Source organism: Propithecus coquereli, unplaced genomic scaffold (genome assembly GCF_000956105.1).
Source record: "Propithecus coquereli isolate 6110/MARCELLA unplaced genomic scaffold, Pcoq_1.0 Scaffold76, whole genome shotgun sequence".
Taxonomy (NCBI): Eukaryota; Metazoa; Chordata; class Mammalia; order Primates; family Indriidae; genus Propithecus; species Propithecus coquereli.
This window is the reverse complement of record NW_012153729.1, coordinates 442,214-465,206: the sequence shown is the minus strand read 5'-3', so window position 1 is coordinate 465,206 and position 22,993 is coordinate 442,214. Positions and strand designations below refer to the sequence as shown.

The window sequence follows — 22,993 nt, the reverse complement described above, 5'->3', positions numbered from 1 at the left end:
ATATTATTCTAAACACCAATTTCATGCACTAATTATAGATTTGCTCTTTGACATGCCATAAGGTATGTTTCCCCAAAGTACAATTTCAGATTGTCAGTATTTGCTAGGGAAAAATACCATGTGTATGTCACACTTAGCAAATGAGGTACAATAAAAAGTAGAAATAAAACTGATAAGTATAAAATAATGTTTTAATAATATATGAACACAAACATGGAAACAATGTAAACAGGTTAAAATTTTGGTATGATACTACAAACGTGATCTTGATCCTATGCAACTGGCAAAATGATACGCAAAAGCATCAACAAGGCATACCATAAGGAATCGTTTCTTTTCCCAATATAAGCAATTCTCAGCACATACTCAAATGCACACAAATAAGGAAATCAGAAATAAAGGAATGTTAAAAAAATAACTTAGGCAGACACAAATAAAACCACCCCACTAGTGTGTGAATGATGCAAGTTTTTATGATCTTAATTACATTTAAGTATTAAAAAATGCCACTGATCTCACAGTTCACAATATTCAAATCTTCAAACCTGCTGGAAGAAATCCACAGTGCAGCCTGGACAACAGCATCCAATGCATCCTCTCATGAAGTTACCTGAAAACCAAAAACCCCAGTTATGACTTCCTCTAGGTTTAACAGATCTGTCAATTATAAAACAGGTTGCAATTCTGGAGAAGCTGGATAGGGGTTAAAAGGATATTTGATATCAAAATGTCATCATTTATGCCTTTAAGGGATTAAATCTTACCAACATCAAGCAAACAGAATCTTTTAAAAGGGAATTATTCACAAGCTCTTTCCTTTGAATTCAATGCCAAATAAGTCGTTCCGTCTTTCACCGCACTGACAGGAAGGGTGTTTGCTGGAATTAGAGCAGGTAAACGCAATCTATGTCAGTGACGTCCCTGAGAACCTTGACTGAAAAGGTCTGTGCATCCCTAAGACATGCACATGGGGGGCACTCAAATGTGACACCACTGAGCTGCTGATCTATTCTGGTCTGGGGAACAGCACCAAACCCCCAGGGGATAAGGACTTTGAAGATGTGAGCTATCATAGCAAGAATTGCACCATCTCACTATCTTAAAGCATGATAGTGTCTCCTCCACCCTGCAACTCGGCTTCAAGGCAATGTCTCACAGTGACCACGCAGGTGAGGCCTGGACTTGCCACGTCCCTGCAGATTCTCTCACCTTGCTCTGACAGTACTGACCAAGCACCGTGATTAAAACGGGTGGGTGACTTCTCAAAGACAGGCTATTTACTAAAAACAAGTCCTTTCTTCAAAACTGATACTATGTCTAAGCATTTTAATAAAGACTTAAATGTCAAAGCAGAAGACTCATAGGCACAGACAACACAAATTAATCAGGAGGCGCTCTGCTCACTCAGCCATACCTTCTGCTTTGGTACGTAGTCAGTTCTTCTTGCAGGATGGATGCTCTCTTTTGCAGAAAGTTAACCTGGACAAGACACCTTGTGTGAGAAGAGGTGAAGGTGGCTTAAATGTCAATATTGTGCAAAAAGTATGGTAAGATTTTATTTAAATTCAGACAATTTTCTAGCCAAAATTCAGGATTTGTTGAATGTCAGTGGTGTGTTTTTACATTTGGTCACATCCGATCCTTACTGAAAATCCATCAGAGACTACAGAACAATGTTCAAATTCCCCATTTCAGAAGCCGTTTTGCTCTGGCCCCATCCTGTCTTTGTGGCTTCATCTGTCCTCATGCCCTTCCTGCCATCGCCACCTTTTACACCACGTCTTTCACATGCTGTTGCCCTTTGGCACGGGCCATTTTCCCTCTTCGGAATGCTTGGCTAGCTATCTCCTATTCACCTCCCCACTCTTTGGTTCAAATGTCCCCTCTTGTCTCCTCCCCAACTGCCCCTCACCCCAGGCAAAGTCCCCCCGTCTGCGTTCTTGGTCTCTATTACTGGCACTTCTCACTCTGCCGTGTAGTTACATGTTTTCATATCTCTCCCGGAAACCTGAGAGCTCTTCTGGGGCAGGGATGACTTTTTTCTCTCTCCACCCCCAGTTTCTTTCACAGGGCTAGGCATGAAGCTGGTATTCACTCACTGTTTAATGAATGAATGAGTGAGTGAAAAGAAAATTACTGCTTTGTGGAAACCTCAATCCATCCCGGGGATTCCCTGAGGTTGAAGAGACAGTATTTTGCAGTAGAGAGAGCCTGACCTTTGTCTGGAGTTAGACCAACTTGGGTTGAATTCCTAGCTTGGCATCTGTAGCTCTAAGAAAGTTACTTAAGCTCTTGATGCCTTATCTGTGAAATGGGGTTAATGACAGCTACTGCCCAAAGTGATGAGGACGATGTGAAACAACTAAAAGAAACGGCCTAGCGCAGAGCTCATAGAAGGTACTACCCCCAGACCCTCACTCTTGGGGGGCTGGAGGAAATTGGGTTGTTTAATATGTTCTCTTAAATCAGACCTTTACAACACATTTGATTATTTTGAAGTATAAGTTTCTATACTATTAAAGATACCTATATCAAGCATGACTTCAAAAGCAAATAAAAATGGTTTGGGGATAACTTATACTATGGCTTAATGTAATCAGAAGTCAGTGGTATTTGATCGTTTCAGAATTGTTTACTCTTGCCTCTTTGGTCTGAACTGAAACCATGGCAACGGCTGATTCTGAAACATAGTTATGCAAGATAGTACAGCTAGCAGAATAGAAAATATGCTTAAAAGAAGAGGAAAGCACAGTCGTTGTAAATGGGTGCATATCAAAGTGGTCCCCTCAGTTTTGCTTCTTTCTATATCACCCTGGTCTTAACTTTATCCAAGTGCTCAAGTGACCCATGGAACAATTGATAATTTTGACAGATGCAAGGATTACATTGATTCAACTTCCCTCCCCGCACCGTGATTTGCAATTGGAATTCCAACAATTTTCAAAAAACATGGGCACCTGTGCTTTTAAACTAAATTTGCTCACTGTATGGCCTATGACTCCTCCACGCAGCTGCCAATTCTGAGGCCCTATCGCAGCTGGCAGCACTCTCTTTCTGGGTCAGCATCCAGTTTGAGGAGGATAAAGTGGCTTTTATTACAGTGAAATGATATGAATGATAACAGAAGCCCTGCAGGTGGGTATCAGATTTCTCTTTTTTCCTCCCTCTAAAAAAACTCCTCTGAAGGTGTCAGGTCCTACATAGCTGACACTGTGGAAGCTCTCCTACAAACTTAATGGGTAAACCACACCTGGAGTCGAGCTTTCATGTAAATAAAGATGACCTTAAATTCAGAGAATTCTCTAGCCCAAACTTTCTGTTAACATTCTCTTCCGGTACTTATTTTTATATGCAGGAACCAGCATAGCAAACTTATTAGCCTACAGAAGCAATAGCAAATAGTAGCCTAAGGATTGGTATAATGAACATTTCATTTTCAAGTAAGAGGGCAATATAAAAGGAAAAGCTAAAATTTGTTCCACATTTCATCTTACACATTATAAATGGGTAATGTGGATATAATCAAACTATATCATTTATTTTATTCATAAATAAATTTATTTAGCATCTACTACGTGCCAGGCACAGTACTTGGCACAGAGTAAAGAGATCCTTTCTCTCATGGAACTTTTTCAGAAAAAGGTATGTCTTAAATTTCAAAATGTATTGGAAATAGCAATATTTGAACCCTTTCTCATGTCAGAGTTAAAAAAATTCATTAGACTAATGATATATAAAACATTCAAACAATACAGAAGTATACAGAGAAAATTTACATTGGAGGTTTTAAATAAATACCTAAATTTAAATCAATTTTAATCTCTCACATTATATTTTATGAACTATTTCAAGGACCACACATTTTGGCAAGAAATATTTAACCTAATTGTTTGCATACCTTGTCATTATGTTGCCTTGAACTTAAAATACATCTTGTTATCTCTAACGACCATATACAATACACCAGAATAAAAATGCTTTTATGGGATAAAAATGCTTTTATGGGAACTGTGCTTTCCATTTCTCTGCACGTTAACACAGTGAGGAATCAGCAATGTGCTAAGTGATGGCATTTTGGACCTAGTACCAAGAATAAAAGAGTGAGGCTAAAATGAATAAAAGTTATCAACTGAACTTTTCAATTTCAAGAGTGCTTTTAAGATAATCTTACTGAGACAATGAGTTCTTAAACTAGTAAGAAACAAAATTTAAAACAAAACAAAAACAAAAACAATTCATCTTGGGTAGTAAGGTTATGCTATCACATTGATTTCTGGAATCAATTCAGAATCAAATTTATTTGCAAAACGTTTATTTTCAGGATACGCACATCACCCAAATCCTTGGAAGATGCCTTGATTGTAGTAATTACCTGGGATTTTAAGGAGGAAATTGTGTCTTCAAGTTCTTGTCTTAGAGATGCTGGCATCAACCCTTTGAATTTTGTTTCATATTCTTGTCTTATGTAAGTTATCTAAAATGGAAAAAAAATTATAGTTATCTTTTTTTTTTTTTTACCACAGAAGTGATTGTTTTGAATTTAAAAAAATCCCAGGATAATATCTATTCATCCAAAGATAAGTATGTTACATGTGGTCAGAAACCAGACAATAAAGATGCAATAAGAGGAAAGAGTTAAAAACAGAAAAAGCTACCCAGCCTGACCTTGTGATTCTGAGAGACAGTCCCTGTAACAGCACTTTATTTCTTTAAAATCCTTGTTAACACAATTTTCAGCACCTGTTAAATACAATACTTGTTCTTTCCTCTCCACTCATGAGGTTTCCTAGCCCTGCAGCCTCTCCTTGATGGGGATGTAGACTTCGACCATACAAAGCTGTGATCTGAGGACAACTCATAGTATGTTTTTGATTGAAACACTCCTCCAAACTGGCACATACCTGGAGTGCTACATGTGATTCATATGATTATGAAGACATGAATGAAGGAGCAGCTGTGTCTCTAAGCCTCCTCAACACAGATAGACAAGTAGAGTGCCCTTGGCATAGGAAGTTTCCCTGCTTTTAGGTTTCCTTCTGTCTCCTGAATACTATCGGGCCTGTGTTCAACTAGCTGATGCTCACTGGGCTGGTAAAGGAAAGGTTGGGGGCTCATCCTCATCCCATTCATCTCTCTAAAAGCCAAAGAAATGGGCAAGAGGGTAGAAGAAAAGCTTTTGGAGGAATATGCCTGAGCAGGATGAAGATGTGGATGGGTATGATATGAATGTATGTGTAGATACATATATATTGTTCTCATATCTATTGATTTTTCTCACCTTCTCTTCTTGCACTTATTTCCAATAGTTACATTTATTAGTTGACTCAAATGAAAAGAAAACACAAAGCAAAAGATGTGCTTTATAAACCAGACCTTAAGGGCAACATTTATTGAGGGTTCATAGGTTATATATTAACTGTTTGACCAGTTTTTTCCCCCACTCAACTCCGGCTCTGCATTTTGAGCTCCTACTCTTTTAAAAAGGATTCATGCATGCTCTATTTTTTGCATCCTTATCTCTTTAGAATGCCTGCCCACTGCCTATATATTTGAAAGATACCTTGACTGGGTATAAAAATGCTTCAATCCCACTTTCTTTCTCTCAGAACTTTGGAGAAATTTCTCCAATGTTTTCTGACATTACATATTGCTATGGTGGAGTCTCAAGCGAAGCGGATGTTTTTCCATGTTGAAGATAACTTTCTTTTTCTGCTTGGATGTCTGTATGATTTTATTTTTCCTTGATTCAGTAACTTCACTGGGAAATGATTTGGTATTAATTATTCTGTATCAATTTTCCTGAAACATTGTGTGTGCCCTTTCTATGTTTAGATTCCATTACTTAAACCAAAATTTCCATTGTTAGAAGAATTATTTGTATTCTATCATTTTTTACATATATGTTTTTCTATTTGTTCTCTTCTTCAAGAACACAGATTTTGCATGTGTTGACTCGACTCTGACAATCTTCCATACTTATAATTTTCTCTATTATTGCTTTTATTTTCTCATCATTTTATATCTATTTTATATTTCCATTTCATTTTGTATGATTTCCTCTAGCCTGATTACCATATTTCCTTGAATGTTTTCAGTTATAATTTTTTCATTTTTATTTTCCTAATATGGTTTTAATTTCTATAATCTTTTGATTTTTGTCTACCATTTTTCCTAAGCTCTAAGAGATCACTTCTCATCTCTATTGACTTACATCATCTTTAAACACATCTGTTTTTTTCTTTTTTTCTATCTCCCCTCACCATTTTCCTTGAGAGAGAGAGATATATATCTTTATATATAGATAGAAAGATCTATCTATCTATATATCTATATCTATCTATCTATCTATCTATATATATATCAATGCATTTTGTAAATGCTTTGACATTGAAGAACTCTTATAAAGAACTGTAATTTGGGCCGGGCATGGTGGCTCACGCCTGTAATCCTAGCACTCTGGGAGGCCAAGGCGGGCGGATTGTTTGAGCTCAGGAGTTTGAGACCAGCCTGAGCAAGAGCGAGACCCCTGTCTCTACTAAAAATAGAAAGAAATTAATTGGACAACTAAAAATATACAGAAAAAATTAGCCGGGCATGGTGGCGCATGCCTGTAGTCCCAGTTACTCGGGGGCTGAGACAGAAGGATTGCTTGAGCCCAGGAGTTTGAGGTTGCTGTGAGCTAGGCTGACACCACGGCACTCTAGTCTGGGCAACAGAGTGAGACTCTGTCTCAAAAAAAAAAAAAAAAAAAGAACTGTAATTTGTCTGAACCTATCTTCTTTTCTTGGATAATTTTCCATTTGATATATGTTCTTTATTTGCTTTTTGCTTACATCCTTTCTCTCTCTTTCTTTTAATCTAGCAAAGATTGTATGCTAGTTCCTTTTTCTTAAAAGAAATACACCTCATTTTTGAATGGAACCTACTATTTGCTGAGTGTTGAGGTAGGGTAAGCTGGGGTCAGGTCACAACTATGATTTGGTTTTGTTGTCTTCAATACCCTTTGACCAAATCTATGACTTCAGTTGCTCTGGGGGCCTATCTCCCTCAGTTTTCAAGTACTTTGAAGGTCATGGCCAAGTACTTAAGCCTTTTGGTTTCTCTTAACTCTCTTGTCCCCTTGCATTCTTCCAATCTGATGGTCTCCCTCTACCAGGAAGCTAGGCCATAGCAAGTTGGAAATCGTGTGTGACCAAGGCTGCTCTTTGATTATCACTATTCCTTCCATCACTTTTTAAATTCAGTAAATTTTCCAACTTTCATTGAAGATCCATGCATTTCTACTTCCTGTCTACTCCTTTATTCTTTGTTTTTATGATTTCAGTGAATTTGAGTGAACTTAAAATGAACCCCTAGAAAATCTGAAATTACCTCACCTATAAGTGAGAATCAGGAAAATGTTACTACCCTGAATCCTTAAATCCAAATTCTAAATTTGAAAATCATTATATCAAGCAGAATCTGGCTATTTTACTAAAATCATGAGAAACTTTAATCAATCTGTTTTTATTCTATTTATGAGGTTAATAAAGTTTCTACTAGCAAACATTTATTACTTTCTATGTGCCAGATAGGATTGTAAGTGTTTTATATAGATTTAATCCTCATGACCCAAAGAAGTAAGCAGAGAGAGGTAAAACATGATTTGAACTCAGGTAGTGTGATTCTCAAGCACGTATTATTATCCACTTTGTTCTACAGTTTCTCAATCCTTCCAAATGCTGAAATGTTTCTTCTACCCCAAAAAGGAAGAGCCTGTCACAGACACAGCTGGTTACAGCAGTCTTGTCCACCTCACACTAGTGCTCTGCCCGGCACAACAGCAGGTGGGATGTGCAAATACTATCCTTCCAAACATCCATCTAGTCATCGATCTTTTTTTAAGTGACAACAATAATAACAATGACAACAAGTGGTTCCAGAGCACTCCCCATACTTTCCCATTGGTTTAAAATTTTAACTTACTGAAGATTTATAGACTAATTTAAGACAATCTATACAAATGCAATGCACATATTGACCTCAAATAAAAGTTCCACAAATTCCCCAAATACACACACATTTTAAAGATCAATGAGTGAAGGATACATCTAAATTTGTCTCATGGCAAAGTTTAAAAGGGAAGGGATGAAAAGTTTACCTTCCTACTATCATTCTTGACTCCTGCTGCTATTTTTCTGCCCTCACCTCTGACCCAGGATGTGTTTGAGGGAAACAATGAGGGGGTGATAACATTTACCTACAGACTGATCTTGAGCTACGAACTGCTAAGTATGCCAGTCTCCCTTTTTCTTCCTGCCTTCCCGCACATACCCCTGGTGCTGACTGCAAAACAGTCTGGCCTTACAACAAACCAAGAAGCAAGAGGGGTTGAATTGAGCTAAGCAAACACTCTGATGGACATACAATTCCTCTGATTAAGGGAGATCAAAATTTTTACACATAAATCTATTTTATTATTAGATTTGAATGTTAAATTTCATTAGCACAAATGTCATATTATGCCAGTAAGTGATGTCTACTAAACACAAATGTATTCTGGGCCGGGTGCAGTGGCTCATGCCTATAATCCTAGTCCTTTGGGAGGCTGAGGCAGGAGGACTGCTTGAGGCCAGGAGTTTGAGACCAGCCTAGGCAACTTAGTGAGATCTTGTTTCTACAAAAAAAAACAAACCCAAAATTAGCCAAGCATGGTGGGTGCGCCTGAGTAGTCCCAGCTACTCAGGAGCCTGAGGTGGGAGGATCACCTGAGCCCAGGAGTTTGAAATGATCATATTTTGAGGTATGGGTGAAGCAGTTCAGGAAAATAAGCTTGCCTGATATTACTTTACAAAGCCTAATAGGCATTTTTGGGTCAGTCCAAGAGAGGAGAAAGGGAACTAAGTAAGAATTCTATTGATCTCTCCTAAATCTCTCTCTACTTTGGTAACATCCCAGGCCAGAATGCCTTCATTCTGCACATGGACGACTGCAACATTGGTGTATTGGTTTTGTTTTTCAAATAGAATTTGCTTAACATTTAAAATCAGAATTAAAATCCTGTACGTGGCCAATAAGGCCCTGCACTGTCTGGTCCTTATCCACGTCTCACCCTCTTGTCACCCCACAGAGTCTCCTTGCATCTGGATCACCAGACACATCTGCTTTCTTTCAATTCATTCACCAAATTATCTGTGCTTTTTCTCACAGCAGCACCTTTCTCTGATTCTTCTTTCTTGTCCTGTGGGGTTTGGCCACTCTGTCCATCTGGACCTCTGGATATCAGAGGCTCCTGCTCGGTGGTGATGTCAGGGAGGCTGCAGATCCAGGCACCCAGCAGGAGGGAGCTTGGCCAGGCCCTCCTGATGAGGCTGTGTCTGGGGCAACTGCCCCCCAGCTCCACGCAAGCCACTGCCCCCAGTGGTAGCAGGCAACAGCTTTCATCAGTAAGAATGGGGTGGGAGGGGAACACCGGCCCTTGTTTTTGAGCTGGCTCCTGTCACTTTGCTGGCATTTTTAGTCCCTGTCATTCTTAATGAGTTTTCCTCCGAGCTGCCTCTGCCTGCTGCTGCCTGGCTCCAGCTTCACTCACTACTCGGGGGTTCTGCTCTGTTTCTAGGCCTTAGAGATGTTCATCTTGCTTCTGACACCAAATACATCCTTTTAATTTTCTCTTTTAATCATTACTGGTGTTTGGAGCAGCGGGAGTGTCTCATAATAGGACCTAAATAGAGCCATCTTATACAAAAGGACAGACTGTTTTGTAACCTTTTAATTGAATACAGTAGACTGTAGGGTTTGGAGCCCAGACGCTGGAGCTGGGATGTCTGCAGCTGCATCTGGTTGTGCCCTGATCTGTGTGCCCTGGGAAGGTTCACTTCTCCATGCCTCAGTTTCCTTATCAGCAAAATAACTTTTCAAGGCCATTGTGAAAATTAGATGATTTAATACATGTAAAACTTTTTTATAAGAGTTGTACATAATAAGTGTTCAATAATTGTTACTTATCATTACATCACTTAATGGAGATTTTCAATATATATTTCATTGCATTATATATATGTATTATGAGTTATATATATTTCATTTAGCCAATCCTCTATCATTAGACTTTTTTGCTATTTCTAATTACTTGCAACATTATAAATCCTTATAGCAAATTATTTGCATATATTCATGATTAATTTGAAGACTCCACTGAAACCTCTTTTTGTACTTTTTAGTATCTATGATTGAGTAAGTACATGACAGAAAGCTTCTGTGAATTCAGAATCAGTTTTGAATGAATTTGTATTTTATCATTAAAAACAATCTATATACATTAGAAAAGCAGTAGTTCCCGTTTATCCAGGCTACCAACAGTGGTTGGTGAGTGTCTTAGTTCGTTCGGGCTGCTGTAACAAATACCATAGACTGAGTGGCTTACACAACAAACATTTTTTTCTCACAGTTCTAGAGGCTAGATGTCCAAGGTCAGGGTGCCAGCATGGTCAGGTTCTTGACAAGGCCTCTCTTCCTGGTTGTATCCTCACATGGCCTTTCCTTGGCATATGCGAGCAGAGAGAGAGCTCTGGCCTCTTCCCTTTTTTCTAAGGGCACTAATCCCACTATGGGGGCTCTACCCTCATGACCTCATCTAGACCTAGTCACCTCCCCAAGGCCCCACCCTCCAAATACCGTCATATTGGGGATGAGGGCTTCAACATACAAATTGGGGGTGGGGCAAAAATATTCAGTTTATAATAGTGTGCATGTGGATTTTCTCAGATTCTTGCCAATAACTCTGGCCCACAGATGAGGAACCATTGCTCCAATGTAAATGACTTATTAATAATTTAAGCAAAGGATCTCAGCTCAAAACTGTCTCTCCACCTAGCCTGGATTTATACCAATTAGAAATATAGGGGAAGGGGAAGGGAAATTGACACATAGTTCTACTCATTGTGGATTAGTTTATTTGGAACCCGTTCTTCTAATACGTGCCTTAGCTGAATGCCGTAAAGCAAACTGAGTGACTGGTGGGTATATTGTAGGGGTACGGGGAGGGGGGAAGAAGAAGAGGTGACTTGGGCATGGTACGTACTCTGAGGGAGGGTGGACAAGGCTGGACCAGAGGTCCAGTGGGAGGTCCGGAGTAAGAAGAGTACGTGAGAAAGACATTGGGCTTGGAAGGGCAGTGAAGGACAGGTCACAGGTGGACAGGAGCAGGGCACAGGAAGGAGGTTTGCTGGGAGGGGTCAGATGCAACATAAACAGGAACGTGGAAGATATTTCTGAGGGATGGGCCTTTGTGTAGCAAAACATTTTTGCACAGGCTTTTTAGGGAAATGAGTATATAGAACTCATGGTTGATTTTTTGGTTTGAAGAATAAAAATGAAAGAAACAGTAGTGAAAGATGATGCCTCCAAAAAACGCTGTAGTGTAGCTGAGAAAAAAATGTGCTACCGTCTAAGAAATTCCATTTTTTATTGGGGTTAAGGTATTATGTGTTGCCACAGCAACTGCCAAGAAAGATCCATTTTAAGAAAGGTGTTCTGCAGCATAGCTTGTGTACTTTGATTCTAAAATATAAAGTAAAAATGTAAAAGTAACCATAATTTTCTCAACAACCTTAAAATATTCATTTCCCTTTCTTTCTTCAACATGGTTCCATCTCATGGTTCTTCATTCCAACTGGCGTCCTCTCAAACGAAGTGTGCAGCTGGGCAGGAGCCCTCTGCTCCCGGTTCATAGGGACCGGCTTCCACCCCTACAGAGGGAAGCCTGCCACTTGATGGGCCTGTGACTCCAAGGAAAGGGGGCGGCTGATTAATGAAGCAGCTGCTGACCTCTATTGTTTGAAGGGTAGCCTGAACTAGTTTCTGGAAAGGGTTATATTTTCAGGAAAAAGGAACAGTTTTCTGGTCCTGTAGAGGAAAATGTGGCTTCAGAATGAGAGAATGATTCAAACCTAGCACTTTAATTAGGTTTAGAGGCTCTAAAACCAGCTTCGAGTGGTTCAAAAATTCCATACCAAAAAGAAAACAAAGGTCTGGTAAGTCTACTTTTAAGGGTTAATACACATCAAAAAGGTGGGAGAAATGGGCAAGATAATCAAAGATCAAAAAATTACCAATAAACTGCCCAAATCTATTCATGAATCAAAGACTTAAATACCTAATAAGAATGAGATTGTGGGCCGGGTGCAGTGGCTCACGCCTGTAATCCTAGCACTCTGGGAGGCTGAGACGGGCGGATTGTTTGAGCTCAGGAGTTCAAGACCAGCCTGAGCAAGAGCGAGACCCCATCTCTATAAAAATAGAAAGAAATTAATCAGACAACTAAAAATATATACAAAAAATTAGCTGGGCATGGTGGCGCATGCCTGTAGTCCCAGCTACTCGGGAGGCTGAGGTAGGAGGATCGCCTGAGCCCAGGAGTTTGAGGTTGCTGTGAGCTAGGCTGACGCCATGGCACTCACTCTAGCCCAGGCAAAAGAGTGAGACTCTGTCTCAAAAAAAAAAAAAAAAAAAAAGAATGAGGTTGTGATGTGAAATAAATACATGTGAACATTAAAACCTTGGACAATATTTTGCATATAAGCTGTACACTTTACTTCCTGATAGAGACGGAAAGGCTGAAACCACATTATAGAGCTCCTATATATAAAAGTGGCCTTAGGAGGTACTAAGGCCTCATTTAGGATTTCACAAGACATATGGAGTGGGTATGCCATCCATCGGCACTCATTTAGCACTCCTCAGCATTCACTCCCGCATTCATTCACCAGTCTTCTGGTAACTGGGATCAACCCCTCACCCATTCTCTGTCCTACCCAAGGGTCGGGGTGGGTTACATAACAGGAGCCTAAGGCAATCATCACATCACGTTCCCCAGAGCTATGATCATTTAGGGCCTGGGTGCATGTTCCAGGTCTGGTAACAAGAGACACAGGACACAGACTCTCTCTCATCCACTGGACTTCTCTGTGGAGAACGTTATCTTGCTACCATGGAATGAGAACTGGACGGAGGGTGGAGCCAATCCAGAGGAAAAAGTTTTGAGAATTGAAGAAAAAGAAACTGGGCGCTTTATCAAGGTGTGCCCAGAGTTAGCCCTGTCCTTAGATTTTTCAGTTTGGGTTGGATTTTCTGGCACTTGCAACCAAAACAGTCTGAACTGAACAACAATATAGAATATGCAAAATATTAGCGTGCATTCATGTGTGTTGCATGTTAGGGGTCAACAAACTTCAGCCTGCCGACCAAATCCGCCCCACTCCCTGTTTTTGTAAATATAGTTTTACTGGAACATCGCCATGCTCGTTTGTTTACTTACTGGCTATGACTGCTTTCTCATGACGATGGCAGAATTGAGTAGTCGTGACAGAGACCTTATGGCTCGCAAGCCCTAAAACATTTGTTAGTTGGAACTTTGCAAAAAGTTGGCTGACCCCTACACTAGACTGAGCTCCACAAGGTAGGGACTGTGTCAGTTTTGCTGGCTGCGGAAGCTCCAGCATTTAGCAGGGTGCCTGGCACATGGTAGCAGCTCGGTACAACAATACTCGCTGATGAATGAATGAATCAAAACCCGGGGCACACAATTGTTGGTGTTCAGTCAGTCTTTGACTTAAAATGACAAGATCTTCAGAATGTCTAGAGTAAACCAATCACAAACGCTTTCCCTAAATACAAAGGCAGATTCTGTCATCTCAGTATTGCAGTTCTTAATCAGCACAGTGGCTATTAATAAGTAGGCTGGCTTCAAAGCTGAGAAAGTCGGAGGCAAACACCAGGGCCTACAGGGCTGCTGAGATCAAAGGGGATCTTAGAGACTCACCCCAAAGGAGGGGAGTTGGTTTCATCCACGCTCTGTTCCCTCCTCTGAGCTTCTTCTCCTTTACTCACTATCAGACTTTTTATAGGGCTGTGATAGTAAATGACTCATGCCTCTCTTTCTTCTGAAATTAGATGCCAGCTCCTTTCTTGCTAGGATTTTTGCTATACTTTTTGGTCTCATTTCTAATATTTTTCTTCTTAATAATATCATTCCTCATATTTTTTCCTTGCTTAGGTTGCTATATACTATGAACATTCCCCTCTTTCAAAGAAGGGCTGATACGGGTCTTGAAGAGTTTTTTTTTTTTTTTTGAGACAGAGTCTCACTCTTTTGCCTGGGCTAGAGTGAGTGCCGTGGTGTCAGCCTAGCTCACAGCAACCTCAAACTCCTGGGCTCAAGCGATCCTCCTGCCTCAGCCTCCCAAGTAGCTGGGACTACAGGCATGCGCCACCATGCCTGGCTAATTTCTTTGTATATTTTTAGTTGTCCAATTAATTTCTTTCTGTTTTTAGTAGAGACGGGGTCTCGCTCTTGCTCAGGCTGGTTTCGAACTCCTGAGCTCAAACAATCGCCCGCCTCGGCCTCCCAGAGAGCTAGGATTACAGGCGTGAGCCACCGCGCCCGGCCCTCTTGAAGGGTTTTGACCAGGACGGCAATTCCACAGGCATGGGGTGACAAAGGCTGACTGTGGGAAGTCTGGGAAGGGACATGTGGAAGGACATGGACACCTACAGGGCCGAGCTGACATGAGATATGAGAAAGCACCTTCTCTGTTTTGCAAGGTGCATCTCTGAAAGGCTTTGGGAAAAACCTGGGGGGAAGACAGGGTGATTTCCACTTCTGTTTAGGGTGCCTGACGTCCCTCTCAGAAAGACAGTGACAGCCCTTTTGATTGAGGCTAGACTTCCTGTAAAGGTGGTTTCCATCAATAGAGGACCAAAACCCCAACCAAGGGGTGGGCAGAGGAAGACTCCTGAGACTTTTACCTGACTTTGTTAATAAAAGGCCAAAGAAGACTTACAGAGGTTGATATTCAGTAAGGCTGATGGGGGCTTTGAAGTCTCTCCGATACTTATTCTTTGTACACAGAAGTGAGGTTGGAGCACTTGGCACATAGTAAATGCTCACTAAATATTGTTTTAATGAGTAAATGACTGAATAAAGTTGTGCTTGAACTGGTAAGTGGGACCTTGTAATTATGGAGGGCAGTATGAGTCATGCCAACAAGTTTAGACTTAATGTAGAAATTTAATATAGTAGCAAAACAGGGAGAGCAAAGAAAAATCCACATTTATGAATACCTGATATATGCCAGAGACCGTATTAAGCAATTGATATACAACATTTCACATATTATGAAAATTCTGTTTAATCCTGACATAAAATTTGGCAGACAGATGTTATCATACCCATTTTAGAGAGGAGGAAACAGGTTCACAGTGAGTAACTGCTAGAACCAGGTTTGAAACCTGACATCTCACCCCATTGTGGCCATTTATTCCTGGGAGGTGGAGGAGGGAAGAGGATCGACCTGGAAATACTGCAGTGAAATCTCAGGACAGGAGACAGCCTGGTCTCAGGTGACAGCTATGGGAAGGTCAAACAGGAGAAGCTGGCTTGTAGAATAGAAGGGAGAGATGAGGTAAATGAGACTATGTGCCTTCGGCCACGTGCCTGGCAGAAGGGTGATGTTACTGCAGAGACAGGGCACTGGGTAGAGGGAGCCCGTCTGGGTGTGGGTGGGAGGGAAGACACGTTTGGGGTTTGCATTGCTTAGTGTGAGGTGCCGGGGAGACACGTGTGAGGAAACTTGGGACTGGAGACCCAAGAATCACGGGCCAGAAGAGGAAGCTGAGCCTTGGGAATGGAAGCGCTCCCTGAGTGGGGAAGGAGGAATTTCCCAGGAGGAGAAGGAAGTGGAGGCAGGGAAAGATCAGAAATGGCCGAGGGGAGATGAAAGTCAGGAGGGCGGGGAGCATGGCCTTGGGCTTCACAGAGGAGCGGGGAGGGCTGGTGTCAGGTGCCACAGAGAGGCTGAGGAGAACGAGCAAGAAAACCAGACATTTCTGTAGGAAACAGAGTCATCTAGACAGCAGATTAGTCATAGAGATTTTGGTGAGCAGCAACGCTACGAATAAAGGGAGTTTAAGATGGATTTAGTGTGTTGACAAACATATAGTTTCCTATTTTAAGACAAAATTTAAAATAAAAGGTCCTTCCGTTAAATATCGTTCAAAATATCTGATTTAGTCAAGAGAGTTTTGACCTGGTTTGAGGGCATTTTTCAAAAGAGGCAAGCTATGACTGCTCTTTCTTTTCTGCATATTTAAACTCTTGACGATTATAAATAAGTTAAACCTCTCCCTCAAAGTACCAATTATCTCCTTATGTTTGAGAAGGCAGGTCTTGCCAGATACGGTATTCTATACAAAACACAAAATAGGAAGACAAAGGCGGTCATTGTCCCACCGGTGCACCCAGGATTTACTTAGGCAGCTCCAATTAACACTAATGAGGATTTTGTGCTCGAGTCCCCTTACCTCCCAACTAATGGGAACAGAGACCCCACAAGCCCACAGCAGAACGTTTCAAAACACCATTGTAAACAGTCACTGACTAAATTTGTGAGTTGTTCACCTTTACACAGCAGAGAGAAGAGGAATTTCCATTCAATTAAAACTTAGGGAGTGTGATGTTATCAAAAGACTCCATTTAGGCTTTCTGAAAGAAAAAAGCTTATACTTTTTATATGAGATGTGAAAAGGAGCTACACGAATACATAATGTAATAATCCAAGGAGAGATCAGTAACTTCTAAGTGGGAGATGATGAGATTTGATTTGGATGCTGAAGAATGGCAGGAACTTTCTAGATGGATGAGAAGAACTGCTGGCTGAGGGAAGAGCAGGATGTGTGGAGGTGATAGTATGGGGCATGCTCAGGGGCTGTCAAATGGTCGGGTGTGGAGGGGGTCGTGGGGTGGGGAGGGGCGAGCGTGACAGGTGGAGATGAGGTGGTTGGGCTTTGAAGGTCATGCCACGGTGTCTGGATTTTATTCTGGAGACAGTGGAAAAATTTACACTCTCTGACTGGAGACTAAAATATCCTGATTTCTGTTACAGGAAGAGAAACCTAATGTAGTCATCCTGCTTCTAGTTTTTCCTCTTCAACTGATTCTCCACACTGTTGCCTATTTCTCTGAAATGCAGATCTGATGACCTCCCCCTCCCCCATATAAAAACACTTCAGTGATTTCTTTTACCTATGGATTAAAGACAATCTCCTTTGCACAGATCGTCTAAGAACCTTCTCACAGGATCTTAGCCTAACTTTCCAGGACCTTGTGCTCCAGTGATGACTGGGCATTTCCCCCAAAAGTCCCACACTATTCTGTGACCCACGCATATGCAATTCTATTCTGTTCCCCTTCTCTGCCCTTCCTTCCTCCTAACTAGCTAGAGAACTACTCTCTGTTCTCACACAGTAGCTTCTCCAGGACACCTACCCGCTTCCGAGTCAAGGTAGCCATCCTCTCTGCTAAGATGCCTTGGTATTTTATGCACTTAATAGTGATTATTGTTACGATGTGATAACTGACATTTATTGAGTGTTTTCTGTGTACCTGGCACCATCTTGCACCCTTTTGCATATATAATATTTCATTTAATCTTCACATGAATCCTATATGGTGCTTTTATGGCTATTTACATAAGAAGAAATAGGCTTAGAGAAGTTATTAATACTATCTTATCCATAGTCACACAGCTAATTAGTACCTGAGTTAGGACCCATATCTAGGTCTTCCTTACCCCAAAGCCTCTGCTTTTACTTCATTATCACATAATAATATAATTACTGATTTACATACTGCTTTCTCCTATTAGACTGTGGGTTCCTTGAGGGTAAGTTCTGTGTTTAACAGGAGATCAATGCTATTTAAAAAGTAAATAAGATTAAATAATTATTTCTTTGAAGTTTGAAAACATTATATGGACTGTTTTTGCCAGCATAAAGGCATTTTTGCCAATCTTTTATGCAGGGTGGAGTTTACATGAAGCAGAACATACCCAACCAAACAGATCTGGGTTCACGTAACCAGTGTTATACCTGCTCTAGGCAGGATGGAGACATAGCAGCCAGTTAGTGGTTCCCTTTTTGTTTTTTAAGAGAGATTGGGGTCTATATTTTTACAAATCAGATAAAGTGGTAATGAATATTAATTTGGCTTGATCCACTTAAACATACATGAAAGTATGCTTTCTGTTAGACACAGTTGAGAGTATGTATTAAAAAGGTAAGTATATGTTATTCCTGATTTAGACAAAACCAATGCAACCTTAAGAAACTGTACGGGGAGAGCAGTAGCTATGTTAGATTGAGCAAGAGGCTTCATCTTCTAATCTTTTTTTCATTATTATTTTCACCAGTGTGCTCTTTCAAGAATGTCTCGGTGCATTCCTTATAAAACTGCTGCCCAAATCTTTTTTTTAAAACACATCAAACCAACAAAGGTCAAATAAAGAGCAGGAAGATTTGTTCTTTCCGTTGAAGGCATTTCTTTAATATTAAAAATGTACTGAAATCTGGAAACATATTCTGATGATGTCTGAAAAGAATTCATGGTACAGAGTAAAAAGACAAAGGAAAAAGCTCTCAACAATCACTAGTGGCTGAGGGCTGTGGGATCCTCACGGGGACAGCTTTTTTCCCTTATTTCAGTGGCAGAAAAAAAATTCACTATTTAAAATTAGAAAAAAAATATCCTAAACATTGTGTGTGGATATTATGATGAATGTCATTCTTCATGTTTATTGGTTCACGAGGTAAAACATATTATGGTGAAAATTCCAACCATCTCATTTATAAGTGAAAACAAACAGAAAGGATGTCTTTCCTTATTCAGATAGAATTCTAGAGGGTTTATTTTTGCTTTATTTCCAACCATGAGAGGCTGCTATCAGAGGATCTTTCTGTGTAGCTTGAGTGCCTCTTGGTAACTTAGGACTCCATAGCAATTTCATTCCCTCTCTTTATCTTGCACATGTATTTAAAACTGACGTTGGCAGCAGAAAGGCTGAGATTTGGAGGATAAGGATACTATTTTATCTTGCATTATGCTAACTTTTTTTCCTAGCTTTGAGAAAAATCTTTCTTTTTTATCCTTCATTTTGATGAGCTAAATTAATCTGGCTTCCTTCTTGTCTTAGGAAGATTTTAAATACTAAGAAAGGTAAGCCCAAATCCCTGAACTAAAAATGGGCTTATGTGATCTTTGTCAAGTCCAGTGAGCTTGGAAATACAAGGGTTGTTGTATTGTGAACTTTGGTTAATATATACTTTAAATGTCCCTTAAGGCAAAGTTGATGTGTGATGGAAGGAGAACTTTCATAAGACTTGTCTGAGATTTTTTATTTAGTCTACACTTGGTATAGCTCAACTCAGTTTCTGGATCACATATGGTAACCATAAGAAGAATGAGAGAGAAAGGGGGGTGGCTAGTGTGGCTATATAAGGATTAGGTGCAAGGTATGGCAGGGTGGTTAGTCTTAGGCATAGGGGCCTTTAAACTGTCATCTCAGAATTTTGGGAGCACCCTATACTTCTTAATTTAAACTATTCTGAGCCAATGGGATGGTAGAGACTGGTGGGTGATTAGGTAAGAAAGTGCTGGGATGGTGAAGCTGCCTCGAGGAAGCCGAGCCCAGAGCAGGCACAGAACTGGACACCTGAATTTTATGTCAGTTTCCCTCTTTGCCTCTCCTGATCAATGCTGGAATGCCCAAAAGTTTGCCAGAACAAGCCTATGCTCTGTGAAGAACACAAAGGAAGAATTAAACACTGTCTTCAAGGAATTCACAACTTTGTTGGAAACAAAATAAACCCACAAACATTATACATCCAGCTATGGGAAACTGAGTGTAAGAATATTAGAAATTTTGGCAAAGAAAAACATCTTTGGCCATGGAATTTCTTGGGAAGGTCTGTGGGACGAGGTGAGTCTTGAGCTGTGCTCCCAAAGGTGAGTAGCAGTTGGACGAGCAGAAGTCTGGTGAAAGGACCAGGAAAAGGAAAAAGCATGAGCCAAGGCAAAAAGAAGTGTGGCTGGTATGGGAGGTGAGTGGCCACTTAGCTGAGGGCCTAACAGGAGATTTTGGCCAATGCTTAGAAATAACATTGGATAGTCAATTAATCCAGACTGCAGAGAACCTTAAAAGTCTGTCAGAGAAGTTCGATAAGTGAGTGGGAGACAGTTGTTTTTTTTTTTTGAACAGGGAAATAACATGATAGCATGAAATAACAATAGCATTTTAGGAAGATTACTCAGATATGAGGGGCATCCAGAAAGGGACCATTTCATCCAAACCTGAGGTGAACAGGAGTGAAACAAAGATGGCAGTAGGTAGAATGGAGAAGATGAATAGAACTAAAGTCACATTTTGGAGGTAGAAATAACAGAATTTGGCAATGAAATGGCTATAAAGTACGACTGATATAGCAGGCAGAGTCTAAGAGAATTTCCAGCAGAGTCTTCCTCTCAATCCTAACACTGTCAAGTACTCAATATCCCCACTGAACTATCTTGATACCTTTGGCATCTTAGTTACACCTGTTTCAGTAAGCTCAGGATGCTATAACAAAATACTATACACTGGTGGCTTAAGTAACAAACATTTTTTTTCTCACAGTTTTAGGGGCTGGGAAGTCCAAGATCAGAGTGCCATCTTGGTCAGGTTTGGGTGAGGGCTCTCCTCCTGGCTTACAGATGGCTGTCTTCTTATTGTATCCTCACATGGCAGAGAGAGAGCAAGATTTTTCTTATGTCTCTTCTTTTAAGGGCACTAATCTCATCATGAAGGCTCCATCCTCATGACCTAATTACCTCCCAAATGCCCCATCTCCAAATACCATCACACTGGGGGTTAGGGCTTCAAAATATGGATTTTGGGGTATGGGAGAGACATTCACCCCATAACACCATCTCAATTTTAATGACTTCCATTTCCACACTGTAGATTTTTTTCAATTCCACTCTGCTTGTGTCACTGGCCTCCCTTCCAAGGGCAAGGCCAGCCCTACCAAGCCACTGGGACAATGCAGGGAAGGACAAGAGGTACATTCATAGCTTTAGTCCATCAGCTGGAGACAACTGATTCTTCTTACTGTTGCAGACCCAGTATCTAGTGGCCTCAGGACCCACTTGAGGGCTTGCTTCACTAACCCAGTTCATATGAATGGACTTTTGCCTTTTCCCCCTGCCTAGTGCTCCCAGTCCCTGCTAGAATTGGAGCTCAGGGCCAGTGAAATATGAGCCTAGGACTTCTGCAGGAGCTGTTGTGGAAGGAACTTTCTCTTTTCTGCTGATATGAATCTGGAGACATGGGCCTAGGAACTGACAGCAGTCATCTTGCAGCCATGAAGGGGACAACTTGAAGAGCATGGAGTCAACAATAAGAAAACAGAACTAAGAAATAGAGAAAAACTGTCTTTTGGTCACACAATCTGAGCTATTGGATTAAGCCTCCTTGGAAGCCAGTACTACTTCTCAGTTAATGAATCAAAAAATTCTCATTATTTAAACTAGTTCGATTTTCAACCAGTTATTTCTAATAGATTGTTTCACTGGGGCCGAAATTCTCTGCCAAGGGCCTAGACTGTGCGCTCTATGAACCAGCCAGCCAATCACCCAGTGAGGTAATGAGGGCCACTAGGCTTAAACCCTGCCACACTCTACTGGGTACTGACACCTCCTGCAACCCCCAACCAACTTCCACGTCTCCAAATACCGTGCCTACCTCATTGTTCATCTGCATTACAACTCTGGGCACTCAGAGTCTCCCTCCCCACTTTCTGAACTAATAAGTTAGATTCCTTGTATAGTGTCTTGCTGACTTAATCTCAAATTTATACACAAAATCTTATATTGCTGGGTCTTCTGAGCCAAATCCTGACTCTAGATACTCCCTGCCACCTGCTTGCTTCATCTCTAGGCCATCTTTTGCTGCTGCAGAAAGTAAGCAACAATAACAAAACACACAAACACTACTTCAATAGGATCAACCACAAATTCATGCTATTTAACCTCAGCGGACCTTCTCCACTGCTGGTAAACCTTTTACTGGCCTCTGTTTTACATTGTGTGGGGTCCTTTTTCATATAATGTCTATTTTACAGGACACCTACCTACTTAGCAGCCAACCTTGCTGATGACCTGCTAATGACCAACCCTGATTTAATCTAGGGCCCAACAGCCCCCTGTGCTTGGTAAAGCTTTTGGTAATACCCAGGGAGCACTACAGAAAATAACTACACAAAGACAGGGTTTAGTTATTTGCTGTGTCTTAACTGATGCAAGCCATCAAAGTAATAATTGCAGAGAATAAGGTATAAATCAATAAAATAAGTAAATGGAAGTGATTAAAAGACAGAGCCACTTTAAAGCGAGTGTTGCCCAATCTCCTGAAAATATAACTAAACCCCTTTGCAAAAGAAATTATAATGGTTTGCTTTTGTTTTTCCTAAAAAGCACTAATAACAATAATGGAAAGTTCAACTGATAATTAAAGAAGAAGAAGATTTCACTTTTGAGCTTTCTTTCATAAGTGAGGCAATATTCTTTTCAAATTATTATACTCTGGCAAGGCACATTCAAGGTACTTTAGTTTCTTTGTACTTTTCTCCCCTTTATTTCAGATTTTATATGAATGAAACACGATGAGTAATTCCTTCTCTTTGGATCCTTCAGGATATTATTTAAACACTGGCATCTGGTCCAGGGGAAATTTAATGCTAAGTCAGAGGAGCATTTGAAAAATAGTTTACATCTGGTTTTGTACTACCCATCCCTGGAAGTACACAGTGAGGGTGGAGGAAATGAGCACATTGCTGGCTCTCTGGGCTCCGGTGCTGGTGGGGCTGGTTCCTTCGGTGTAATGCACACCACAGCATTCCCTTTTATAAAGTGAGGGATTAGTGCCACCTTCTTTGTAGCAATGTCGTGACCTCTATAATGCTTCTTAAATTGAGGACAATGATGGACCCACCAAGCCTTAACACATGATTTAAATCTGATCTGACAGTACTTAAACCCAGAAGTCCAGAAGGCTAATGGTTGAACAAGCTTGGGAAAATGTCCAGGGAGCCAAATGTAGAAGCCCAATGAATTACAGAGAGTAATCACAACTTTGGGGCAATG

General features: G+C 40.6%; 1 protein-coding gene across 2 annotated transcripts in view; it reads right to left on the bottom strand.

The window, feature by feature from the left end:
* Nucleotides 1-455: 455 nt before the first annotated feature.
* CEP112 (centrosomal protein 112kDa) overlaps nt 456-22,993 on the bottom strand; it is a 269,639-nt gene continuing 247,101 nt past the window's right edge. Inside the window, exons 8-10 of one of the 2 annotated variants that reach the window (XM_012662386.1) lie at nt 4,373-4,474; nt 1,415-1,479; nt 456-610 (exon numbers count right to left, since the gene is read on the bottom strand). In XM_012662386.1, the coding sequence (XP_012517840.1) occupies nt 607-610; nt 1,415-1,479; nt 4,373-4,474 (171 nt within the window). In that variant the 3' untranslated portion in view covers nt 456-606. Of the gene's footprint in view, nt 611-1,367; nt 1,480-4,372; nt 4,475-22,993 lie in introns of those variants that run through there. The other variant, XM_012662387.1, reaches the window with a different exon arrangement.